This window comes from Monodelphis domestica, chromosome 4 (genome assembly GCF_027887165.1).
Source record: "Monodelphis domestica isolate mMonDom1 chromosome 4, mMonDom1.pri, whole genome shotgun sequence".
In the NCBI taxonomy this organism is placed as follows: Eukaryota; Metazoa; Chordata; class Mammalia; order Didelphimorphia; family Didelphidae; genus Monodelphis; species Monodelphis domestica.
Genome location: NC_077230.1, coordinates 168,032,009 through 168,059,596, shown reverse-complemented (window position 1 = coordinate 168,059,596; position 27,588 = coordinate 168,032,009). Strand labels below are relative to the sequence as shown.

The 27,588-nt window shown below is 34.7% G+C and overlaps 1 protein-coding gene across 8 annotated transcripts in view; it reads right to left on the bottom strand.

Moving 5' to 3' along the window:
• The window catches only part of SLC4A10 (solute carrier family 4 member 10), a 400,582-nt gene that overhangs the window by 263,710 nt on the left and 109,284 nt on the right, over nt 1-27,588 (bottom strand). For 2 of the 8 annotated variants that reach the window (XM_001374168.5, XM_056793954.1), the window contains exon 1: nt 17,674-18,042. The exons of 4 other annotated variants lie outside the window; for them this stretch is intronic. In XM_001374168.5, the coding sequence (XP_001374205.3) occupies nt 17,674-17,754 (81 nt within the window). In that variant the 5' untranslated portion in view covers nt 17,755-18,042. Of the gene's footprint in view, nt 1-17,673; nt 18,043-27,588 lie in introns of those variants that run through there. 2 more of the 8 variants (XM_007494263.3, XM_007494265.3) reach the window with 1 other exon arrangement.

Below are 27,588 nucleotides of genomic sequence, written 5' to 3'. Positions count from 1 at the left end.
AAGACTTAAATAAGATGAACAATGTGAGTAACGTTCTGGAAAACAAAAAGGACTTCTTTCTAAAGTACTGAAGACAGACTCATAACTCAAAATATCTCAGAAGGCAAGAACAGTAGGCCAAACTTAGGACAAAATTAATAGGAACAAATGTCAAGTTCTGCACTTGGGTAAAAAAATTAACTGGAAGATGTGGCTAGCCAGAAGAAATTGTGAATTTTGGTAAATTTCAGGTTCAGTGAGTCAACAATGAGATATAGCTACTTCATTCAACCTCTGCTCTATTCTATTCGAGGAACTGGATTGGGGCAAGGAGGGAAGATAAGGCAATCTTAAACAACATTAATGGAAAAACAATTTGCCAAACAATGGAGGCAACATGGTTTAAGAGACACTTTGAGACACATGTAGATAAATAAAAATGACAAAGGTACTTAAAATTGTCATAAACAAACACCTGTTAGAGGAATAGGGCAAGTTTAGCTCTGAAATGGGAAGACTTTGAGGGAATATAACAACTCTCTTCAACTACTTGGAGGGCACAAGAAAAAGGAACTTGGCATTCTGTGCCACTGGCAGAAGAAGGGCTATGCACTGTTAGTGTAGGATTGTATTCTGCATTATTTTTATCCTATCATTCCTGAAATTATTTTGTTTTCTATTATCTACCTAAATAGTCTAAGGAATCAGAAACTCACAAATGTTGTTTACATAAAGGAGGGCACTTGATTCTGAACACTGTTTACATGATTTACTTAAGGAGGGTTTGATGCTCTTGGCAAGACTGCCCTGTAGCACGTGGTGGGGCATCAAACACACCAAATGTTTGGCAGTATTTCATCCACCCAGCCACCATTCCATATGCTCCCAAGCCCCTTTTCATGTCAGTGATAAGCAGTTTAAGAAGCAAGACCTTACTAGATACATCCATCATTGAGTGGCTGTCAAAGTGTTTTCCCCAAAGTGTGGGTCTGACCATGCCAGCTCCCAACTCAATAAACTCCAATGAATCTATATTACTTCCAAAGCCAAATATAAAAATCCCTTCTGGGCATTTAAAATTCTTCATGACCTGATCCCTTCCTATCTATTCAGACTTCTGGGTACTTACAACTTCCTCTGTATTCTACAGTCCAGCAACTTCCTATTCCTCACACAGGAAACTCTTATATATCATCTCCACATCCTTGCATTAGCTGACTGTCCCCCATGTTCTCCCTCCTCACTTTTGCTTCTCAGAATCCTTGACTCCTCTCAAGACTTAAGTCAAGAACCATTTTGAAGGGTGAAAAGTCTTTCCCAGTCACCCCAGCTACTAATATCTTCCACTTTAAGGTTATTTTGCATCTACTTTGCATGTATCTTCTATGTCTGTCTATTTATTTATATTTGTATGCACATGCATACATATATAGTATATATGTATACAGAGGCATATTTTCATAGTAAAATATTTTGGTATATAAATATATGTGCATGTATACTTTACATATATACATGCATACTATATATATACATATATATACACTTACATATATACACACATATTTTCTCTCCCATTAGAACATAAGCTCCTTGGGCACATGGATAATTTCTGTTTTTCTTCATATCTGTGGTATTGATCAGAGTACATGACATATATTGTTTAATAAGCCCTTATAGATTGATTAACTAAATTTCATAATACAATGTCTATCTACAAATTTTATCCCATCTACCTGAGGACAACCAAGTAAGGTTCCTTCTTCCCTGTAATTCAAGACACTCTTGTTCTGGAAAAAGGGGATAGGAGAAAAGGGATCAGTATTATTGGCATAAAAAGTTCTCCCTCAGTCAGGTCACTTGTCTAGACTTAATAAAGTTACTATTGAGTGTTGGTCTATATTCATTTCCCTCCTGTTGTCCTCATTCATATTGCCATACCAAGTACCATCATAACTGATATGAGTATTGATTGACTGGCTTGCTGGTTCAATCTAACAACATCTATTAAACACTCACTGTGTACAGGGCACTGCCAAGATTCTGGGAACACAAATCTATAAAAATACAGAATGGTCCCTTTGAGATGCTTCATCTGCTGTGAAAGTACAGGAAAGTGCCTATAAAATGAGCTACCAAATAGTCATTTGGATAAATATATATTATATTTTATAACTCTCCTCTCCCTCATCTGACAAAAGCTCTTTGCATTTCTTTTTTTTTATTTGAATTAATTTATTTAGTCAATTTAGAACATTATTCCTTGGTTACAATAATCACATTATTTCCCTCCCTCCCCTCCACCCAACCTTCCCACAGAGAATATGCAATTTCATTGGGTATTACTTGTGTCCTTGATCAGAAACTATTTCCATGTTGTTGATGTTTGCACTAGGAATCTACATTCCCAACCATATCCCTTTGATCCATGTATTCAAGCAATTGTTTTCCTTCGGTGTCTTTACTCCCATGGTTTTTCCTCTGAATGTGGATAGTGGTTTTTCTCATAGATTCCTCCAAAGTTGTTCAGGATCACTGCATTGCCACTAATGGAGAAGTCCATTACATTTGATTGTACCAGAGTGTATTAGTCTCTGTGTACAATGTTTTCCTGGTTCTGCTCCTCTCCCTCTGCATCAATTCCTGAAGGTCATTCCAATTCACACGGAATTCCTCCACTTTATTATTCCTTTGAGCACAATAGTATTCCATCACCAACATATACCACAATTTCTTCAGCCATTCCCCAATTGAAGGGCATCCCTTCATTTTCCAATTTTTGGCCACCACAAAGAGCGCAGTTATGAATGTTCTTGTACAAGTCTTTTTCCTTATTATCTCTTTGGGGGTACAAACCCAGTAGTGCTTTGGCTGGATCAAAGGGCAGACAGTCTTTTAGCACTCTTTGGGCATAGTTCCAAATTGCCCTCCAGAATGGTTGGATCAATTCACAACTCCATCAGCAATGCATTAATGTCCCAACTTTGCCACATCCCCCCAACATTCATTACTTTCCTTTGCTGTCATGTTAGCCAATCTGCTAGGTGTGATGTGATACCTCAGAGTTCTTTTGATTTGCATTTCTCTGATTATAAGAGATTTAGAAGACTTTTTCATGTGCTTATTAATAGTTTTGATTTCTTTGACGGAAAATTGACTATTCATGTCCCTTGCCCATTTATCAATTGGAGAATGGCTTGATTTTTTGTACAACTGATTTAGTTCTTTATAAATTTGAGTAATTAGACCTTTGTCAGAGGTTTTTGTAATGAATATTGTTTCCCAATTTGTTGCTTCCCTTCTAATTTTGGATGCATTGGTTTTGTTTATACAAAACCTTTTTAATTTGATGTAATCAAAATTATTGATTTTACATTTTGTGATTGTTTTCTTGCTCTTGCTTGGTTTTAAAATCTTTCCTTTCCCAAAGATCTGACAAGTATACTATTCTGTGTTCACCTAATTTGCTTATAGTTGTCTTCTTTATATTCAGGAAATTCACCAATTCTGAGTTTATCTTGGTGTAGGGTGTGAGATGTTGATCTAAATCTAATCTCTCCCATATTGTCTTCCGATTTTCCCAGCAGTTTTTATCAAATAGTGGGTTTTGTTCCCCAAACCTGAGATCTTTGGGTTTATCATAGACTGTCTTGCTCAAGTCATTTACCCCAGGTCTATTCCACTGATCCTCCTTTCTGTCTCTTAGCCAGTACCAAATTATTTTGATGACCACTGCTGTATAGTATAGTTTTTGAGGTCTGGGACTGCAAGACCTCCTTCCTTTGCATTTTTTTTCATGATTTCCCTGAATATACTTGATCTTTTGTTCTTCCAAATGAACTTAGTTATGGTTTTTTTCTAATTCAGTAAAGAAGTTTTTTGGTAATTCAATGGGTATGGCACTAAATAAGTAAATTAATTTGGGTAGGATTGTCATTTTTATTATGTTAGCTTGTCCCACCCATGAGCATCAATGTTTTTCCAATTGTTTAGATCTAGTTTTAATTGTGTGGAGAGTATTTTGTAGTTGTGTTCATATAGTTCCTGTATTTGTCTTTGCAGATAGATTCCTAGGTATTTTATATTATATTGTCTAGGGTGATTTAAAATGGAATTTCTCATTCTAATTTTTGCTGCTGAAATGGGTTGGAGATATATAGAAATGCTGATGACTTATGCACGTTTATTTTGTATCCTGCAACTTTGCTAAAGTTATTGATTATTTCGACTAGCTTTTTGGTTGATTCTCTGGGATTCTTTAAGTAGACCATCATATCATCTATAAAGAGTGATAGTTTGATCTCCTCATTGCCAATTTTAATACCTTCAATTTCTTTTTCTTCTCTAATTGCTACTGCTAGTGTTTCTAGTACAATGTTAAATAATAGAGGTGATAATGGGCATCCTTGTTTCACTCCTGATCTTATTGGGAAGGCTTCTAGTTTATCCCTATTGCAGATGATATTTGCTGATGGTTTTAGATATATACTTTTTATTATTTTTAGGAAATGCCCTTCTATTCCTATACTTTCTGGTGTTTTCAATGGGAATGAGTGTTGTATTATATCAAAGGGTTTTTCTGCATCTATTGAGATATTCGTGTGATTTCTGTTAGTTTGGTTATTGATATGGTCAATTATGTGGTTTGTTTTCCTAATATTGAACCATCCCTGCATTCCTGGTATGAATCCTACCTGGTCATAGTGAATAAGCCTCATGATGACTTGCTGGAGTCTTTTTGCTAGTATCCTATTTAAGATTTTTGCATCTATATTCATTAAGGAGATTGGTTTATAGTTTTCTTTTTCTTTTTTTGACCTGCCTGGCTTTGGGAATAGTACCATATTTGTGTCATAAAATGAATTTGGTAGAACTCCTTCTTTGCTTATTCTGTCAAATAGTTTTATAATATTGGTATTAGTTGTTCTTTGAATGTTTAATAGAATTCATTTGTGAATCCATCTGGACCTGGGGATTTTTTCTTAGGGAGTTCTTTGATGGGTTGTTCAATTTCTTTTTCTTATATGGGGTTATTTAGGTAATCTATTTCTTCCTCTGTTAGTCTAGGCAATTTATATTTTTATAAGTATTCATCCATATCACCTAGATTGCTATATTTGTTGCCATATAATTGGGCATGACAGTTTTTAATGATTGCCTTAATTTCCTCTTTATTAGAGGTCAGGTGTCCCTTTTCATCTTGGATACTGTCAATTTGGTTTTCTCCTTTCTTTTTTTATACTTTGTATATTTTATTTGTTTTTTCAAAGTACCAGCATCTAGTCTTATTTATTAAATCAATAGTTCTTTGACTTTCAATTTTATTAATTTCTCCTTTGCTTTTTAGGATCTCTAATTTAGTTTTCATCTGAAGATTTTTAATTTGTTCACTTTCTAGTTTTTCAATTTACATGCCCAATTCATTGACCTCTGCCCTCTCTAATTTGCTAACATATGAACTCAAGGATATAAATTTCCCTGAGTACTGCTTTGGCTGCATCCCGTAAGTTTTGAAAGGATGTCCCATCATTGTCATTTTCTTCAATGAAGTTATTAATTGTTTCTTTGATTTGTTCTTTAACTAACTGGTTTTGGAGAATTGTATTGTTTAATTTCCAATTAATTTTTAATTTACCTCTCAATGTACCCTTACTAATTATTAATTTTATTGCATTGTGATCTGAGAAGGTTGCATTTATTATTTCTCTTCTCTTGCACTTGTTTGCAATGTTTTTATGCCCTAATACATGGTCAGTTTTTGTGAATGTACCATGTGCTGCTGAAAAGAAGGTGTATTCCTTTTTGTCCCTATTTATTTTTCTCCACATATCTACTAACTAATTTTTCCAAGATTTCATTCACATCTCTCACCTCTTTCTTATTTATTTTTTGATTTGATTTATCTAGTGAGGATAGGGGAAGGTTCAGGTCTCCCATTAGTATAGTTTTTCTATCTATTTCATCCTTGAGCTCCACTAGTTTCTCCTTTAGAAATTTGGATACTATGCCATTTGGGGCATACATGTTGAGTACTGATATTTCCTTATTGTGTATACTGCCTTTTATCAGGATGTAATTACCTTCCCTATCTCTTTTAACTAGATTTATTTTTACTATGGCTTTGTTAGATATGATGATTGTGACTCCTGACTTCTTTTTTTTTTAATCAGTTGATGGCCAATAGATTTGGCTCCATTTGCTTTCTTTCACCCTATTTGTATCTACCTTCCTCATGTGTGTTTCTTATAAACAGCATATGGTAGGGTTTTGTATTCTAATCCACTCTGCTATTCGCTTGCACTTTATGGGTGAGTTCATTCCATTCACATTCAGTGTTATGATTACTAGCTGTGTTTTTCCAAGCATTTTGATTTCTACTCCTGGTCCTGTCTTTTCTTCTTTCACTATTTCCTTCTACACCATTGTTTGTTTTTAATCAGTCCCCCTAGTTTCCACCTTTATTTTACTTACCTTTCTACCCCTCCTTCCTATGCCCCCCCTTATTTTCCCTGCAGTCTTTCTAAAACTACCCCCACCCTCTCCCTCCCTTGTATTGCTTTCCTCCCCACCAGTCTGTTTGTTACCCTTCTACTCCCCTTTAAGATGCGAATCTATTCTCTGCCCCATTGGATTAGATTGTTTTTCCCTCTTTGGGTCAATTTCAATTCACATAAGAGTTGAGTATTTCCTATCTCCAACCTCTTTACCCTTCTAGTGTATTGATGTTCTCCCCTCCTACCATGAGCTTCTTTGTGACATATAAATTTACCCCCTTTTGTTTCTTTCCCCATTTCTTTTAGTATTAACTTTTTTTAGCTATAATTATATATATATATACAGATATATATATAAATGTATACATGTATATGCATTTATGCATACATATATCTATATAGCTATTTATGTCTTGTCTTTTCATCCTATACAGTTTGTCCCTGTTCCCTCTAAGTGTAATTCTTCTAGCTGCCCAGGTGATAATAACATTTTTTAAGAGTTACCAATGACCTCTTTTCTTATAGGGATACATATCATTTTAACTTATTGAGTCTCTTAAAAAAGGTTTTTTGTTTTCTTTTGTTTTTCTTTTTTAATTACCTTTTGATGATTCTCTTGAGTTCTGTGCTTGGGCATCAAATTTTCTGTTCATGTCTGGTCTTTTCTTGAAAAATTCTTGGAATTCTTCTATTTTGTTGAATGACCATACTTTCCCCTATAAGAATATAGTCAGTTTTGCTGGGTAGTTGATTATTGGTTGTAGACCTAGTTCCCTTGGTTTCCGGAATATCATATTCCATGCCTTTTGGTCCTTCAGTGTGGATGTAGCCAGATCCTCCCTTATCCTCACTGTGGTTCAATGGTATCTGAATGACTTCTTGGCAGCTTGTAATATCTTTTCTTTGGTCTTATAGTTCTTTAATTTGGCTATAACATTCCTGGGTGTTGTCAATTGGGGATTAAGTACAGGAGGTGATTTTTGGATTCTTTCAATCTCCACTTTTCCCTCTTATTCTAGAATATTGGGGCAGTTTTCTTGGATAATTTCCTGTAGTATGATATCCAGGCTTTTTCTTTTGTCATGGTCTTCTGGTAAACCAATGATTCTTAAATTGTCTCTCCTCAAATGATTTTCTAAATCCTCTGTTTTGTGAATGAGATGCTCCATATTTTCCTCAATTTTTTCATTCTATTGGTTTTGTTTTATAGTGTCCTGTTGCCTTATGAGGTCACTTAATTCTATTTTTTGTATTCTGGTTCTTAAAGACTGGATTTCATCCCTGGCTTTTTGGTCAACCTTCTCATTCTGGTCTGATTTCCTTTGGAGGTCATCTTTCATTCTCTTTTCCTCATCTCTCATCTCCTTTGCCTCATCTTTTATTTTCTTTGCCTCATCTTTCATCTCCTTTGCCTCATTTTTCAAGCTGGTTGATTTTGTCTTTCAAGACACTATTTTCTATTTCCAGATGACTTATCTTAATTTTTAAATTCTTTTCCCAATTGTCTTCAACCTCTCTTAATTGTGTTTTGAATTGCATTTTGAGTTCTTCCAAAGCCTGTATCCAATTTGCTGGGATTTCTGTTTTATTGCTTGCCTCCTCTTCTGTTCTGTTTGCTCTTTGTTCATTTCCTGTAGAAGCTGTTGATTGTAATTTCTTCTTTTTCTGTTGTTTGATCATATTTACCTCTTCTTTACTACCCTTATTTGTCTGTGCTCTTGTTCCTCTCATTTTTTTGGTTTTGGGGCTTTCTGTCAGTCTCCCCTCTTGGAGCTTTGTCAGATCTCTCAGTGCAGTCTGTGGAGGAGGGGTATTGAAGTTTGAGCTTCCCTGTCCTCTGGAGGCTTTTGATTGGATAAAAGTCTAGCAGTCTGTGAGGGAGGGGTGTTGGAGCTTGGGCTTCCCTGAGCTCTGAAGATGGATTAAGTTCAGTTGGGTTGGGCTGGATGTGCCCTGTGGCCAAAATCTTCTGGAAGGCTTGAGCAATATGGAGGGTCTCCACCACTCTGACCTGGCTGCCTGCTCTGCACTCCATCTCCAGCTCCTTCCCTGCTGCCTGTGTTTGATGCTCTGAGCCTGGCACCACCCTGCCCGCAAGGTACACCCTCCAGACCAGTGCCTTTGCCTGCCCAGAGGTTCTCACTGCCACTGGAGGTTTAGGGTTCTAGGTTGGGGGGGAGGGGTCCTGGAACCTTCCTTCTGCCTTCCCCTTAAACCCAAGTGTTCTCAGATTCTGGCTTTGGGGGGGAGGGGTATACATTTTGAATTGAGTTCAGCAGGAGGGTTCCTTGGCTCTGTCTTGTTGTTAGGTTTGATTTTCAGTCCCCTAGAAGCATTTAGTTTGTAATTGGTAAGAAAGGGTATTCAGAGGTCTGAACTTTTGCTGCTTCTATGCCACCATCTTGACTGCCTCTTCTGCATTTCTTTTAGTGGGCTCAGAAAGTTAGTCTAGCAACCATGGAGGACAGCATGAACTCAATGTGGAGACATTTCTCCTTGGAGTTTCTTAAAGCTTGGCTAAAGGGTAGGTCAATTTTCACAAGATGTACAAAAAAGGGCGAGTAAGATGCAAGAATATAGACCTGCATTTCAAGTCTATCCCCTAAAGAAACCAGAAGTAAAAACATTCTATCAAAATTGAAATCAATAGGTGATAAAAATGCAGTTTTGTAAAGGGGGTTGGGTCTCCTGTGCTTCTTATATTTATTGAGTTTTACTTTTACCATATAAGTATAATTTTGTGGTTTTCTTATTCTATTAAATCCAATCAAAATTAATGGTATAATTTATTTTCATGAGGTTCTGATCAGAAAACAGCTTTGTGAAAATAAACATCAAAACAAAAAGCAAAGTCTAGGTGTTATGAGCTACAATGGTCCAAGTTTGTAACATTCACAACAAGCCTCTTTCAAAATAAAATTCTGAAACCTGATTTACTCCCTTTGCACTATTAAATCAAATATATTTCATCTTTGTGTCACTATGTTAAGCCTGCCTTAAAGCAAAGGTAGAATCATCAGTTCCTGTCCTTGATTTGGACTAGATCATTAGAATGCTGTCAAAGCTGAACATGATGGCTCATCCACAGAGGGTAGTTACCTTCATTGTTTTATCTTCTTTGGTATTAAGAAAAATGTTTTACTGCAGAATACTTCCTTATGCAGAGAAACAAAGAGGCAATTCAGCAAAACAGAAAAATGTTGATCAGAGTCAAGAGATCCTTCCTCTACCACCTATCTGATGTTGGGCAATTGACATAGACTCTTTGGGTATCAATTTCTTCTGTATATTAGAAGTTTGACTAGGTGAACTCTAAGGTCTCTCAGGTCTACATTCATATGATTCTATGAACTAGAATTATGGGATCAGATTTATTACAGTTGGAAAACACCTTTAAAAAATCAAGAGACTTTAGATTTGGAAGGAACCCAAAAGATTATGTCCAAGGGTTCTTATCATAGAATCTGTAAACTCATTTTTAATGTTCTTATAATTCTATTTCAATATAATTGAATTCTACCATAACATACACATTTTGTTTTATGCTTTTAAAACATGATTCTGAGAATGGTTCACTGGAATGCCAAAAAGGTCCATGACACAAAAAGGTCAAGAACTTCTGATCTAGTATAAGTCTTATTACTTTTACAGATAAGAAAACTGAAACAAATTCAATCTAATACTCAAATAGAGCACGAATTTTTTCTAGATTATTTCAAGCAAGTGTTTAGGCTGTTGCAGACCATTCCCATATGAGTTTCAAACTTCTGCTTTTCCTGAAATAAGTTTACTCTGGTTGTCTTTTAATATTTCATACAGTTTGATATTTGATACTTCACGTCATTGTGATGTCCTTCAGAGGCAAGTACTACTACTTATTTCTATTCACTGGTGAGAAAACCAAGGTAAAAAGAAGTTAACTGAATCATCAAGAGTTGCTCTGGAAGCAGACATGGGATCATAACCAAGGCTTTCTGATTTGCCAACTCAACATTTTTTCTCCCTACAATCTAGGCAATGCTGTTCTTATATTCTGAAATTGTACATTTTCCCAATCATTTACAATCTTTCGTTTATATTTCCAAACACAAATGCATCCAAAGGTTAAACAGCTCTGAGGCATCATGGTAGACTGTAAAGAATCTTGGCCTAGACATCTGGATATATGTGTGTTCTAGTCCCCACACTAATTTTCTGCAGCTCAGTTGTCTCCTCTGTAAAACAGAGATGGAAAAAATGACATCTAGGTACTAATAGTCTAGATCCTAACTTATGTCCACAGTTCCCAAGTTACACAGCATGTCTTAAATTAGTTTTAATGATGCCTTCCATATGGAAAATTTCAAAAATTAATTTTCTCATGTTAGTGGATGAAATTAACTTGTGGCCATCAATTTTTCACCTCCAGAAAATATTTGCCCTAGCTGGGGAATGTTAAAGTATATGATACAAAATTGTATCCTGTAACCTAGGAATTCTTTGGCTCTTAGAAGCCAAAAGCTTTACCATGGTGATCTAGATTCTTACACTATTCAAACGAGTGCATTGGATTATTCTTAAAGAAGACTAATGTCCAAAAAAAAAGAAAAAGAAAAAGCCAAAACTAAATCATACCACCAGTTACAAAATGGACTTTCAATCTCCTGTGGCAGGGAACTTGTCTTCTCTTCTCCTTTCAGTCCACCTCCTGTGGGTTATTCCAAAGATTTTTCTACTTCCATCCATGATAGGGATATGGTTATAGTGAAGTGAGGGCATTAAATGCAAAACTCTTCCCAATTCCCATGCACAGATGACACTCTTTTGAATTATATAGCAAGAGTCATAGCCCAGCTGTCACAAAGCCTGAAGGTAATCTATACTTAGATATTATCTGGCTTCCACTCATCCTTTAATAAAAGATTAAGGTGATACTTTAGGAAAGGTGATGTAAAGGTCTAGTCAAAAACATATTTGCCCTGGTATTTACGCTGTTTCACACGCAAATGGTTTAGATCAAACCTTTATCATTTAGATTTTTTATTTCTGTTGAATATTCAAATGACATTCATGACTAAGAATAAATCTCAACTTCCATTTTTGCCTTTGAGAGAGACTTTTTTTCCTCTCAAAGCTTCATCACAATGATCCAAATTCATCTCATATTAAGATAAGCTTACTAGATTGTCTTTTACTTAAAGCTAATCTCAAAATCAAAGAAAAACTAAATCAGGTTACATGCTCAGGATTGTGGTGTGTGTATCAGGAATTTGGAGAGAAACTAATAGGAACATATACTTTTTGGTGGCAGTAAATAGGGTGGGTCATGCCACTGAGTGGTTTAGATAAAGGATCATTTCTCTTTTAACCCTCTACTCTGTCCATGAAACACAAGGTCTGCATCAGCAATATGCTTCAAAGACCCCCAACACATTAAATCTTTGGGAATGCATTTTCAATTCAGGCAATGTCCTTCTGCATTCTTTATAATGTTATTTTCCCCAGAGGTAAGCAAAGAAGAGATGGTCAGCCAAGAATCTGGGAACTCCTGGATTCATAATCTTAAGCTACTTCCATTTACTTTGAGTCCTCATCCCTGGTAAGGAAAGTTTCAGGTTGAGAAACTTGCTCTACAAAACAGTATTTGGATCTAGCGATGCCAGAAAATTAGGGACTTCTGCATTCAAATATCATCCAAATATCAAATTACTCACACATACTCAAAGAGTTCACCGGCAGATATTTTAAGCAGGCAAATGTTTTTACATTTTTAATTGCCAGAGATATAAAACATTAAACCCTTACAAACAGGAATGAAGAATTAGCTATTTCTTTCCTTATGATTTCAAATATATCAAAAATATATCTTCCAAACGAGGGGATGCCCATCAATTGGGGAATGGCTGAACAAACTGTGGTATATGTTGGTGATGGAATACTATTGTGCTCAAAGGAATAATAAAGTGGAGAAGTTCCATGGAGACTGGAACAACCTCCAGGAAGTGATGCAGAGCGAGAGGAGCAGAACCAGGAGAACATTGTACACAGAGACTAATACACTGTGGTATAATCGAACGTAATGGACTTCTCCATTAGGGGCGGTGTAATGTCCCTGAACAACTTTCAGGGATCCAGGAGAAAAAAACACCATTCATAAGCAAAGGATAAACTATGGGAGTGGAAATACCGAGAAAAAGCAACTGCCTGAATACAGAGGTTGAGGGGACATGACAGAGGATAGACTTTAAATGAACACTCTAATGCAAATACTATCAACAAAGCAATGGGTTCAAATCAAGAAAACATCTAATGCCCAGTGGACTTATGCGTCGGCTATGGGGGGTGGGGGGGAGGAAAAGAAAATGATCTATGTCTTTAACGAATAATGCTTGGAAATGATCAAATAAAATATATTTAAAAAATATATATATCTTCCAATATAGTATTTGAAGGGAAAAACTCACAAAAATCTCAACTAAGGTAAAGTCATGCCTCTCTTCAAAATGAGATATTTTGATCTATCACCAGCCCTACAGATACATGATAATTGCTTATTATAATTGGACTGTTGCAATGATTTTATATATTCATTCATTCACTCAGTCACCCTCATATTTTGCTCTTAAACTTTAGTATCAAATTGTACCTAAGGGGAACTGAGCACTATTGTTCTATTCCACCCAAAGCTGCCTTTCAGTGATGCATTATTTGATTAGTATCAGAATAGGTTTTCCTTACATCAGATTTAAAACTTTCTTTTTTCATTTTCCACTCACTGCTCCTACTTTTGCTCTGTAGAGCCCAGTAGAACAAGTCTATCCCTCTCCTATATGAAAACATTTAAAATACTCAAAGTTCTTGTCTTTTTTCCTCTAGGCTATACATTTTTAGTCCCTTAACTGAGCCTGACAGAGCATGATCTTGAAACCTTTCAGTATTTCAGACAACCTCCTTTGGAATGCTTTGTTTATCAATTCCTAAAAGGAAGAACCCAGTAAAAAACAAATCCAGTGATGGTATGTTCAAGGCAGATTACAGTGGAGCTATAACCTCCATTTTTACTTGTTCTTTTATTTTAAGTACCCCCATCCCAGTCTTTATAAGCTTCAAAATATGAGACAATATAATGGTATTTGGTTTTTAAAAAAAAAGAAAAAAATGAATTCTCAGAGGACAAAATGAAGACCCTTAAAGAGCATTTCAATAGGAGTCAGTAAATTCACTATGACCAAGCCAAGATCTTATCTGCTGAAATAGGCTTGACTCCAATTCAGATTAGGTACTGGTTTGGTAACCAAAGAGCAAGAAAGAAGAAATGTGAGAAATGGCTTATAAGAAGAAGAAATAGCCAAGCAGCCTCTGTCCTGGGAAAAAAATCCATCCTCATTCAAGTGACTGGAGTTCCCAAACTTGTTTTAGTCCTTGATCCTTAGGTTCCCTCCAATCAAATCCAATCAAAATTATTGTTTTTAATGGAAACAGATGTACATACCTTTATTATCAACTTCCATCAACTTTTAAATGTCTACTTTTCTCTCCCAGTTTCCCATAATTCCTGAAGATGAGACCTAGTCTTAAAGAAATGTCATCTGGCTAAATCTAACTAGAGGAAATTTGTTTTACACCCTAACATTTGTGAATTTTTGAATATATATTGGAGAATAAAAATAAAATTAAAAAACAGACAGGATCATAATACTACTTAATTCTAAAAGAGGTACAAAAATATTTCAGTTAAAATTTTTTTAGCCAACTAAGTTCTTACTATCTTTTCCCACTATAATTTAATATCAATAAATGATACATTGACTGGAAATGAGCCTCAATAGCTGGGAGAAAAATGTGAGTCATTGTTTTCATTTTTTTATTAGCATCTTATTTCAATAAAGGCTATGTTTTATGTCTGATATAATTTCTTTTGGATCAAAACTAAGTTTCCTGGGTATAAAAACTGTTAAATAAAACCAGTGATCTAATACTAAACTTGAGTAAATAAAAGCATCTAAAATTTAGTTGATTCATTATTATTAACCATATCACGGCATGTACACTGAAAACTTTTCATATTATTTAACCAAAGTTATTAAATATGTAATTGAAGTTTCACCCATCCACATGTTTCCATAAATAAAGACCAAGATAACAACAATAGAAAACTAGTAATGTAGTGAATGCCTATCAGTTGGGGAATAGTTGAACCAACCATAGTACATGTTATATAAAGGAATATTATTTTGCTATAAGAAATAACAAGTATGAGGGATTCTACAAAATAGGTTAAGATTCATATAAATTGGTCAAGATCAAAGAAAGGAGAACTGAAAGAACCACACAGGTAGGGACTGAAATCAAACACACAACTAAAAGGCAACTGAATTCAGAAACTATAGAGACCCTAATCTTTGCTCCATTGGACAAATGAAAAAATATTCTTTTATCTACAGAAAAGCAGAGAGGGGCCAGAGTGCATAATGTTAATGTTACATATAAGTTGATTTGTTAAACTGTTTTTCTTTGCCATAAGGAAGGATTTTTAATACAGAAGAAAATCTCTCTCTCTTTTTAAAAGAAGGCATCAATACAGCATTCATAAATATATAGATATAAGCCAAGAGGTTTACAAGTGAAAAAAATGGCCATTGTGTACTGCTAATTTTCACTTTGGACATCTACCTATATATCTTTTCTTATTTTTCTCTTTTAATGGCATAGCAACTAAAACTAGTTTAAAATACAAATAGTTGCAGAATTTGTCTCTGTTCTTTGTTGGGGGCTTCAACTCAACCTTCTTATTTATTTTGAATCTATAGGATTCTTCTAATCTTGCTACTATAATCTAAATGTTGTATGCCTTCACCAGGGACTAGTTAATCTGATTATTTTTTTCAGTGGAACAAAGGGATATGTGAAACATTCATTAGATTACAGTTTTAGTGGTGGAGAGGACCTTAAAGATAGGTCATCTAGCTTAACAAACTCATTTTACAGATGATGAAACTGAGATTTGGATATGTGGTAAGATTTGTCTAAGGGATCAGAATTAGTATATATTTTTTAACTTTAATTCAATCCCAAATCTTTTGATTCCCAAACCAGAAATCTTTCAACTATGCCAGCAGCCTTCCATTGTGTAGGGGAGAGGGTTTGGGGAGGAAGAAGAACCCATTGAATTAATATCTTTGTTCTATACAACAGAGAATTAACCAAATAATTAATTGGGTACCATCATCTTCATAAAATCTTTATATACATTTTAAATGTGTTTCAAACATTGTACATTATAGTTAGAGGCCATTAAAAACATGGCCTACCTTTTTAGGAAGACTTCCACAGGCTCTACAATTGAAAGGTCAAGATTATCATGTATCAAAGGGGTAAAAGTTGGGATTATTTTTCAGATGTCTGCTACATTCTAGCCAGCCTTTAATTTTACAATGTAATATGCTTTGGGATGGCAATGGCCAGATCTAGTGCCATTAAATATCTCCCATATTTTTGAAGGACTTTGAAATAATTGTCCTCTTCACCTTATAAATCCTTAAGTCCCCATTTAATTACCACCAAAGGAAAAGAATAAAGAACCTTGAGTTATTTAGATTTTTTTAGAAGGTCATAGACAGGGATAATCAACAAAATGCTTTAAAACCAATACTTAGAGGAATCTCAAGACAATGCCAAGAAACAGAATGTACTCATAGTGACTAATACATGCAAAGACTGCAAATAAATTCTAACAGATTAAACAGGTTTTATAGCAACTGAAAGGTATATTCAAATTATTCCAAAGCTAAGCAAGCTTAAGAATATGGCAGTCTTCCCTATTAATAAGATTATAAGTTGGATAAGCAGACTGAATAACCTATAAATTATTGCCAATATCATTAAGTAGACCTTTTTTCCAATGTGTTTTTAATTAAAAAGGACAGATCAACCTCTAAACTAAATCAGTTTGGTCTAAGGCCTTCAGATCCTTTCATAGTCCTTGGCTAAAGTTCAAACTTTGTAGAGAAATGCTAAAACATTGCTTCTGATTACTTCATAAAGATTTTTCCAGGTCAAGGGGCTTCAGGCAGCTGTTCTAAAATAAACCTAGAATATATATAATATGAAAAGGGAACAAAATGCTTTACTATAAGCATCTGTGCTTCAAACGCATGTATAGGATCTTATGCAAGTATTTTACCCTTGGGGATCTGCTGCAACAAGATGAATTTCATGTGTAGCAGTATCACGTGTGAAAATAGTTTAAAATAAATAGCAGAGTTTCAGAACAAAATGGAAGTACTGAACTGAACTATTTTCCTGTGTTGGTGACTGTTCTATCATTTATACAAACCTATTTAAATGGTTCGCTTCCCCCCCCCCCCCCATTTTCCACATGAAAGCAGGCAAATCTTGACTCTTCTGGGTTAAAAATCTTAGACGAGCTACAATATTAAAAGGCTTCAATTTTGGAAGACAGGTCTATAATCGGCTTTTATCTAAAAATAGTGGCACAGCATGTATCTACATTAACAGTCCCTAAAGCATCAGCATTTCAAGAAATCTGATGGAAAGCAATGGGTTTGGGTTTGTTTGGGGGGGGGGTTATACCTTAAAGTAATTGAATTACATATTAAATCTGAGAGCTTTTAAAATGGCTCGGTTATTACAATCTACATTTGAAAAAATAGCTTTATCATACCCTAGAAATTGATCAAAAGAATAATATTGTGACCAAACTTCAGTTGTTTGGATCTTTACTTTTTAAATACCTAGTCACCAAATCAAAGGAAGATCTACCTCTCTACTTAAGAACTCTAAGATAATGAGTTGTCCTTTTGCACTGACCAGAAAATAATTAGTTATGATTTATCTTTATCACCTTGACCCAATCATTATGTTGTTGATATTCTATTTTTTAATGCAGCTTGTCTGTAGCCAGACTTGATCTGGAAAAATCTATATAGTACCTCTCCTTAACTGTATTTAAACACAAATAAAATAATTTTGTCTTCCTTTTCACCCCACCCCCATCCCAACAAGAGCTAGAATACCAATCACATTTATAAATATGTATATTGTTTAGGTTCTATGACCTACTATAAATATTCCTCCTACAAAAGCCTGTGGGCAGTCTGACAATCATATTGATTAATACATTCTAAATGACTCAAGACTGGATAAAGAAAAACACAGACCCTACGTTATAATAATATCAGTATAAACCATGAGGTCATACCTGATGACTTAGAGATTGGCATGGCTCACTGGTTCCAGGCTGCATGACCCTTCTATTTCCAGAAACCCCCAAAGATTGCATTTCCTGTCTTATAAAAGAACATCACAGTCATCTCTATCTCTCAGCATCTTCAGGGCTAGTGAAGAAAGCATCAAACAGCAGGTCTGTCCATCAGGATCTGTTTAAGCCATTATCATATGAACAAATCCTAAATACAGTAGATTATTTCCCCTTGTGCGATGACAAGCATCCAGTATTCAGGAGGCTGACACAGTTGTATTGCTGATGCTGCTAATGCTGTCTGAAAACAGTAAGCTTACTGCTTAAAGCAATTCTGCATCATCCAAACAGAGCAAGCCACATCCTTCAGTTTTTTTTTTCACTCGTGTTACTATAAAGATTTTGCCTGCCAAGAGGGGGTGGGGGCCAGGGTTTGGTTTTATTTTAGCTCCTTTAAAATAAGAACTAAACTATATGATTTTGCATTTAAAGTTTACATTTCAAAGACCAGGGTTGAAATGTCATTTCTAGACTGAGGTGATTTCCCCCCCCTTGAATGAGCCAGCTTCATGTTGATGACCTAAGAAGCAGCACTGTACTCTGATTTAAAGGAAACTTACCTTTATTCAAAAACAAACAAACAAATAAAACCCTGGCAATCACCATCATTATAGAACCAGACCAGGAAAAGAGTAAAGTAAGAGCCTATATCTCCATATCTATCCAGTTATAAATATATCTTCCAGCACTGCAAAGAGCTTCATGCAGAATGATATTTACTGAATTAAACATAGATACTTTAGTAAACATTTTTCTTATCAATGTTTTAAAAATTAGAACTGCATGAATATTGATTTTCTTATTATTAGAAGAAAAATCTTAAATGTATATGCCTTAAGACCACTGGTCAGGATTTTACAGAAGAAATTTGTGCAGCTAGCCAGTGATAGATTAGGTATGCCTAAAGTTATGAGATTCCAAATCAGGCATGTGAAAATGACAATTTTTTTTGTGGTGCCTTCCTCTAAAGAATTGAAGACATTAAAAAATAGCATGGGGAAGAGAGCACAGTGAATAGAGTACAAGGCATGGAGTCAGGAGAACTTGAGTTCAAATCCAACCTTAGACACTTCCTAGCTGGCCCTGAGCAAGTCACTTAACCCCAATTACCCAGACTCTTCTGTTTTAGAATTGATGTGAAAACACAGGGCAATAGTTTAAATAATAATAATAGTAATAATAATAATAATAACAACAACAATAAAATGTCCCTGCTGAATGCCAAAGTTTTATCATTTAAATACAAGAACAAGCTTCAACTAAGTTAACATTTTTTAATCTGTATTGACTCATAATAGCTTACATTTATATGGTTTTTATCCCCATTTTAGAGCTGGGGAATCAGAGGTTATGTCCAAGCAGTTTTGAGGTAGGATTTAAATTCAAATTAAGGACACTGTTCCTTAATTCACAAAGCCTTTCATATTTATTATCTCGTGGATAAGTTTGCCAAAAGGTATTTATTAATTTACTTTTGCCTCTACAATGCAAAGTTAAGAAGTTGATCTGGGAGAAAGGGAGTAACAATATATAGTTGGAGAATCTGTGCTCTCAGATTAAAACTGACAGTATTTTCTCTTTGCCACATTGCCAAAGTTCTTTGCTTGGATTTCATAGATATAGAAATTGTATTGAGTCTGAAGACTAAAAGTTACCAGTTATGTAGGCCAATAGTGTCAAACTCAAATGGAAATGGAAAATGGATTGGGTGGGTCACATATGGACTTAGAAAACCACAAATTAACATTGTCTATGTTATATTTTATTTTAATTTATTAAACATTTTCCACTTACATTTTATTTTGGTCTGTGACTGCTGAGGAATTTTAGCAGCTGGGGGCTGCCAGTTTAACACCTCTGGCATAGGTAATGATAATGGTCATAGTTTCCGAGTTCTCAATCTAGAATGGGAACTTTTAAGGTCTTCTAGTCTAGCTCCCTTGTTTTATGGAAGAAGGAACTCTTGTGAAAAGTCATACAGGTAGTAAATGGCAGAATCAAGATTTGAACTTGGGTCCTCTGCATCCAAAATCAATGTAATTTTCTACTGCAGCATGATGACTTTGATATTGCTAAAATATCAGGTATTTCCCAAATCTCCTAATTTGACTATCCTAAATTTGAAGTTGCAAGACTTTGGTTCTTCTCACCTCTATATGGCATAGTGCATAGAGCACTGAACCTGGATTCAGGAGGATCTAAATTCAAATTGGGCCTCTGATCTTTACTATCTATGTAATTCTGAGGAAGTGACTTAACCATTGTCTGTTTCGGTTTCCTCATTGTAAAATGGGAACAATAATATACTATTCATCCTAGGATTGTAGGGAGGATCAAATGAATAATAACAATAAAGTGCCTGACAAAAAGTGCTTTATAAATGTTTTGTTATCATTGTTCTTATTGTTTTTGTTATATGGCTTTGAGCATCAGATTGCATGCTCCTTGTGAAAGGATTTGTGTTTTACCTTAGCACATTGCTTAGAAATAGTAGGCACTTAATGAACATTTACTGGTTAATTGATTCTTTTGGACTTCTCAGTTCCCTCATCTGTAAAATGAAAGATTTGGACTACATTACTTCAAGGTTCTTTCTATTTCTAAATCATATCATATTTATTTAACTGAATTAAAAAATGAAGATAACATTTGTCAAATGTTAGTCTTTAAGCCTTCATGTTATATTCAACCAAATAAAATGACTTTTAAAATAGTATCTGTACAGTTAGGAAATAAATGAGGTTTAATAATAGATCAAGAATTTTATAAGCATGAGAACAGAAAATATTTTGGTTAAATAGAAAATTCAGCATAAGTTATCTACTTCGTGCTCTTGAAGTTTAATAACAAGTCTTGTCATAGAACATAATCAGAGTGATTCTTAAGAAATCAGAAAAAATGAATATTCCAAAATGGGATTATTTCTTCAGAATATAGTAACAGGAAAATTTTAGCTTATAGTCAATGTGTCAATCACAGGGCTTTAGGTACATGTATATCCACTATAATACCTAAATATGTGGTTGAAAATTTAATTAATCAATCCTCCAAATTATCCATATTCATAACTTTGGACACACTTGTGATTCATTTCTCTCTTTTACTCCCCACAATTAATAATTTCCCTTTTATTTGATCAATTCTAACTACACAAGATCTCTTCATCCATTCCCTTTTCACTGTGTAATAGATAAAGCTCTGGATTCAGACTTAGGATAGCCATGGTTCAAATCTTGCATCAAACATTTAAATTCCATGTGACCTTGGGCCAGTCACAACCTTTTCACGCTTCGGTTTTCTCATCTATAAAACAGGGTAAAACAATAGTACCTAACTCAAAGGGTTGTCATGAGGATCAAATGAGACGAGTAACATAAAACACTTTGAAACATGAAAGTACTATGTAAACATGTAACATAATAAATCACATAACTATCACCTTAAGTAAAGCCCCAAAAACTTTTTGGACAGCCAAACAACTGGTCTCCCTGAATCCAGTTTTGCTTTTTTTTTTTTCTAGATCATTCTGAACATAATTGCCAAAAATATTCCCAAGGATCAAGTCTGACTATCTTTCTCTTTTGCTCAAAACTCTTTAGAGTTTTCTAATAACCTCTAGGTTAAAATACATTATTGATTCTTTACAACCTAATTCCATCATATTTTTCTAGCCTTATTTCATATTCTTCTTCTTCTTCCACTCTATTTTTCCATTCAAATTTGGTATTCTCTGAAATCAAAATGCCATCTTCTAAATCCATGCATTTATCTATTGTCCTTAATGCTTGGAAGGTACCCTCCTCACCTTTACCTTACCAAATGCTTACTTTCCTTCTCATTTAACTTGGCTTCATGAGTGGGAAGTATATAAATTATATTTGACATTATAATTTTCCATTTGCCTAAAATATTTTCTGTTCTCTTCCACATAAAATCTTTCAGCTATTATTAAACCTCAGATAATATATTCTCAGGCTTAGGTCCACATTAGCATTCTTTCTTTCCTCAAATGCTCCTATATTTCTTGGTCTGATCTCTTCATAGCCTCCTTCACTCTTTACCTTGTGTTATACTCACATATACATGTCACATCCTTCAGTAGAATGCAAGATCCCTAAAAACACATGTTATTTCATTTTTACCTTCATATCCCTAGAGCCTAGTGCACAACATTTTATATGTAGTAGGTACTTAATAAATATTTATTGGGTTGAATGAAGTTGAAATGCTAAGAAATATGATTTCTCTACATGTTTGTTATCATGTAGATGAAACACACATCCACTCTTCAAAACCCAGCTTAAATCCTACCTTTCCAGCTCCATAGACTACTCTAGCACCAGTATTCATTTTTAAATAACCCTTATCTTCCATCTTAGAATCTATACCATGTATTGGTTCTAAGGCAGAAGTGTGGTAAAGGCTAGGCAATAGGGGTTAAGTGACTCGTCCAGTGTCACACAGCTAAGAAGTGTCTGAATCCATATTTGAACCCAAGACCTCTCATCTCTGGGCCTGGCTCTCTATGCTCTGAGACACCTGCCTGCCCCTTTATTATAGTATTATTTTTTTCAAATTTTGCTTCTTTTATATTATAAAGATATTTTATTTTTATGAATTACAGGTAATAACAAATTTCTGCATAAATTTTCCAAAGTTATATAATTTAAAATGTCTCCCTTCTTCCCTCTCCTCTCCCGTCCTGGAGCTGGCAGGCAATTTGATTTGCATTATACATGTATTATCATGTAAATCATATTTCCATATTATTCATTTTTGTAAGAGAATAATCCTATAAAGCCAAAACCCCAGAAAAATAAGCAAAATAAACTTAAGTGAAAAATTGCATGCTTTGATTCGCATTCTGAATCCAACTCTTTGGAAATGTATAGCATTCTTTGTCATAAGTCCCTTGGAATTATCCTGAATCATTGTTTTGCTGAGAGTAGCAAAGTCTATCACATTGGATCATCATCTAATTTTGCTGTTACTGTGTATAATATTCTCCTGGTTCTGCATATTTTATTCTGCATCAGTTCATATAGGTTTTTCCAGCTCTTTCTGAAATTATCCTGTTCATCATTCCTTATAGCATAATAATATTCCATCACCATTATATAATACAAGTGGCAAGGGATAGGCAATTGGAATTAAGTGACTAACCCAAGTTTACACAGTTAGGAAATATCTGGGGCCATATTTGATGGAATTTGCTACCTAGCTGCACCATGTATGAACCTTTTGAAACATATTTTGATAATTGTATTTTTATAGTTAATTTCCTTTATAATCTTAGGCATTTTATTTTGTGTATTTAAAGATATTATTTTATAGTATAAGTCTATAGACTTCATCAGTCTAAAGGGCATCCAATATCTAAAAAAGATTAAGAGCACATGCCCCAGTTCATATTAATATCCTTTCTCTAAACTCATTTGGCTTTTACTGTCTGTATCAAAAGTTTGATACTTAATCCCCTGCTATACTGTACAGTCTTTTCACAGTTCTGTGTTTGTATGCCATCTCTCCCCAAAGAGAATCCAGCTTCCAAAAAGGAATATGGCAGACAATGGCTTATGATTCTTTTATATTCCCCTTGATAACTATCATGGCACTATTCATGACATAGACAATAAATATTTCTTAAATTGATGAATGAATAAAGAACACAGAAAGGAATAAATCAAACACCTTCTATGATGGCCTGAAGATGTTCATTTTTTCAACTCAATGTTTTGAAGCATCACATAGATACAGGCTTTGTTTTTATTAGCTAGTTCTACTGTAATGAGATAAAAAAAAAAACCAAGTCAAAACCTCTAGCCAAAGTACTGTAATTCATTTTTAAAAAATCATTGTCATACAAAGCTTATGAGCATAGAATAATTTTAATGTTGCCAAAAAGTATATCACAGTGAGAAGACAGATGATGGCAACTTATAAGGAAAAAATAGATGCCATATGAACCAGAAATAAAATAAATTCATAACTCAGAGACTGTGTCTATTACTGTCAAAGGTATAAAGCTATTATTTACAAAAAGGAAAAAAGAAAAATATCTCCGGAAGGAAGCAAGGCAGCAAGATGTAGTGGATGATGAGGTAGCTTTAGAGTCAGAAAGACTTTGGTTAATATCCTGTTATTGATAGGTACTGTCTGACAATGGGTGAGTCACTTATTCTAGCTATGGCTCTGGGCAACTTTCTAAAGTTATAAATTACCGAGCACTTGTCAATCTGTTACAGTAGACAAGATTTTTCTTACCTGAGAGTTCCCTATGTCAAGGAAATCACATGTATATATACATTCCTACAAAAAAGCTATAGGCCATCCAAATGTTATTTTTAAATCATCAAACTCACAACACAAAGGAGCTTTCTGTCAATCTCCTACTTCCCTAATTAGTTGACCAAAACTTATTTGCTTATAAAATTAATGTTGACCAATAGATACTTCTTAGCAATTTGTCAGACTGTAATTTATTAAATAGGCACAGTAATTTATTATAGATTTTAAATTAGGAACTTTAAGTTTGGACGACCATAAGTTTCATGGGATAGGAACTGGACCTGGAGGATAGAGAACTCCTATCAAGGCAGTTCAGTACCTTCTCTACACTTTACATATTCTTAGAGAGTTTCCTAGAGCATAGAGAGATTAAATGACTTGTTCAGTGAGTATGTGTCAGAGGCAAGACTTGAACTGAGGTCTTTCTGACTTTAAGGCCAATTCTGTACTGTCTACACTTATGTGTTGCCTCTTCCTTGCAAGAGCCACCATATTGGAAGTTTTTCATGCAATTGTAGGAAGAGAACTGGAGGAAAAGTCAGACGATTTGGTTTCATATTTTGGGTCAGGACTTAATAATGGTGTGACATTGGACAAGTCACTCTGAGCCTTCTCTTTGCACATTTGTAAAATGGGGATTATGATACTTGTAGTACCTACCCCCACAAGAGTTTTGTAAAGGAAAAAAAAGATTTCACACACTCACACACATACACACATATAGAGAAACATAAATAAGTTATTAATAATGAGATAATATTCATGTTGTGAAGCTCTTTGTAAACATTAAAGCACTATATAAATCCTAGTTATGGTTACCATTATGGGTTGTTTTTAGCACCATTGAGGTAGCATAATGGGTAGGCAGTGTTGGACCCTAAGTCAGGAAGACTTGTGTTCAATTCCTGTTTCAGATTCTTACTAGCTGTGCAATCTTGGGCAAATCACTTAATTTCTCTATGATTCAGTTTCCTCGACTATAAAATTGCGATAATAACAGCACTTCCCTTCCAGAATTGGCTGTGAGGATAAAATGAAATATTTACAAACCATGCATCACAAAGCATAACAAATACATATGCTATATATTACTTTTATTGTTTTCATTATTATAGTAGTTATAAAAATGTTGCTCATGTCCAGGTTATTAATATCATGACAAACAATATTGAAGGACTGATTCAAGACTATTGATATACCATGTTGATAGTATATCTAATAAGAAAATTTCCTTCCAAACCTTAAAAAAATATGCCAGCAAGTACTTCCTTAGCTTAATAGTTTAGGTGAAGGGGGCAGCTGGGTGGCTCAGTGAATTGAGAGCCAGGCCTAGAGACGGGAGGTCCTAGGTTCAAATCTGGCCTCAAACACTTCCTAGCTGTGTGACCCTGGGCAAGTCAATTGACCCCATTGCCTAGCCCTTACCACTCTTCTGCCTTGGAGCCAATCCAGAGTATTGACTCCAAGACAGAAGGTAAGGGTTTAAAAAAAATAGTTTAGGTCAAAAGTTTCTTCACTTTTTGTGTCCTAGACCTTCTTGGCATCTGGTAAAGACTATGGACCTCTATCTCAGAATATGTTTTCTATTTCATTTATTTTAATTAAATGTATTTACTTATTTAGAATATCTTTCCATGGTTACAAGATTCATGTTCTTTCCCTCATCTCTTTCTTTCTCCCTCCTAGAGCTGACAATCAACTCCACTGGGTTATACACATGTATCATTGTTCAAAACCTATTTCCATATCATTCATATTTTAGTAGTGTTCTTTTAAAGTCAAAACTCCAGTCATATACTCATTGAACTCAAGATGTTTTAAATGCATAAAATAAAATAAATAGTTTTACAAAAAAACCCAATTATATTGAATACTATTATCAAAATATTTTTAAGAAAGCAATTTTATAGATCTCAGGTTAAGAATTTATTTTAGAGGCAACTATGTGGCACAATGGCTAGTGGGCTAAGTTGGAGTCAGAGGGCTTTACTAGCTGTGTAACCCTGGGCAAGTCACTTAACCCCGATTGCCTACCCCTTCCTACTCTTCTGCCTTAGAACCAATTCTAAAACAGAAGGTAAGGGTTTAAAAAAAAAAAGTACTTCTTTTTTAGGCCAGTGTATTGGTAAGGTTTTTTTTCACCACAGTTAAATCCCAATTAGTAAGAATAATGAATGCCATGAACTGGTCTCATGTATTTGAATTCGCACAATTTGAAGTTATCATTATGCAAAATATTATAATTAGTTCTAGCCCATTGGAAATATTCAGTGTGAATTAGAATATTATAACTACTTCATAAGTCACATTATTATAATCATGTTAATTTAGTCCTAGCTATATAGCTATATATATAAATTTATGTCTACCCCGATCATCCTAAACCCTTCAGTGAATATTTAAGTAACTGGGGCTTGCATATGCCTTCCCATTCTGTATTATACTTAGTGTATAGAGCTGACTTCCTGGCCTCGGTCAATTTCCCTATGGAATAAATGGAGGGAAAAAAAGCAGCTTCATCTAATTCTTTCCAAGGAGGAAAACACCTCAGATGTGCCTCTTGGGAAAATGATTTTCACTCTAAACATCGTTTGAAGTTAAATCATGAAGCAATGATGATGATTTAAGACCCTATTTAGCATCATTCGCAGCATTGAACTTCCTTTTCTTTCCTTTCTCTAATTTTTATATAACAAAGAGGATGCTAAGGGAACACACCAAAATCATCTAGACAATGGACAACATATAATTAACTGTCAAAAGACTAGGAAAAAAACCAAGGAGACATAAGACTTTTTTTAGCATGAGGATAGAGAGGGAATTTGAGGAAAACACATTAGAGGTGCAGAGAAATGAAATCTTTTGTTTGAAGCTTTAAAATGTATTGTGGTAAAGTGGTAAGAGCTAGATTTGAAACTACTAAGAAGTGCTAGATACAAATACCAATTCTGTCACTTCCTTTGTGACCCGTGACAAGTCATTTAAGTGCTCCAGACTTCCTGCTCATCTGTAAAATGAGGGGGTTGCTGTACTCAATGGCTGCTAAAGTTCCTCCTAGGTTTAAAGCTATTGGCCAGACACACTTCAGTCTTTAAAGTACCATTTCCCATTTCTACAAGATAAACAAAGACATGCAAGCTAACATTTATAAGGGCACTTCTTAAGGAGTCTGAAGTCATGTCTTAGCAAGTTTAAAACAAAAACACTGTCCAGGTCCTTGGAGATTATTGTACAGAAGTAGTATTTAAATTATGACTTTTAAACACATCCTATTATTTCCTCGTTTTTTCCTTATTAAAACCCTAAACTTCTGTTTTAGAATCAATACTGTGCATTGATTTTCAAGGAAAAAGAGCAATATAGACTAGCAATGGGGGTTAAGTGACTTGCCCAAGGTCACACAGTTGTGTGTATCTGAAGCAAGTATCCGAAGCCAAATTAAAACCCAGGACCTCCCATCTTTGGGCCTGGCTCTCAATCGACTGAGCCACCTATTGTTCCCTCTTAAGAATTTCTTTTAGTCTATAAGCCCAGAGCTAGTAGTAAAAAACAGGAGGAGAAAAAAAG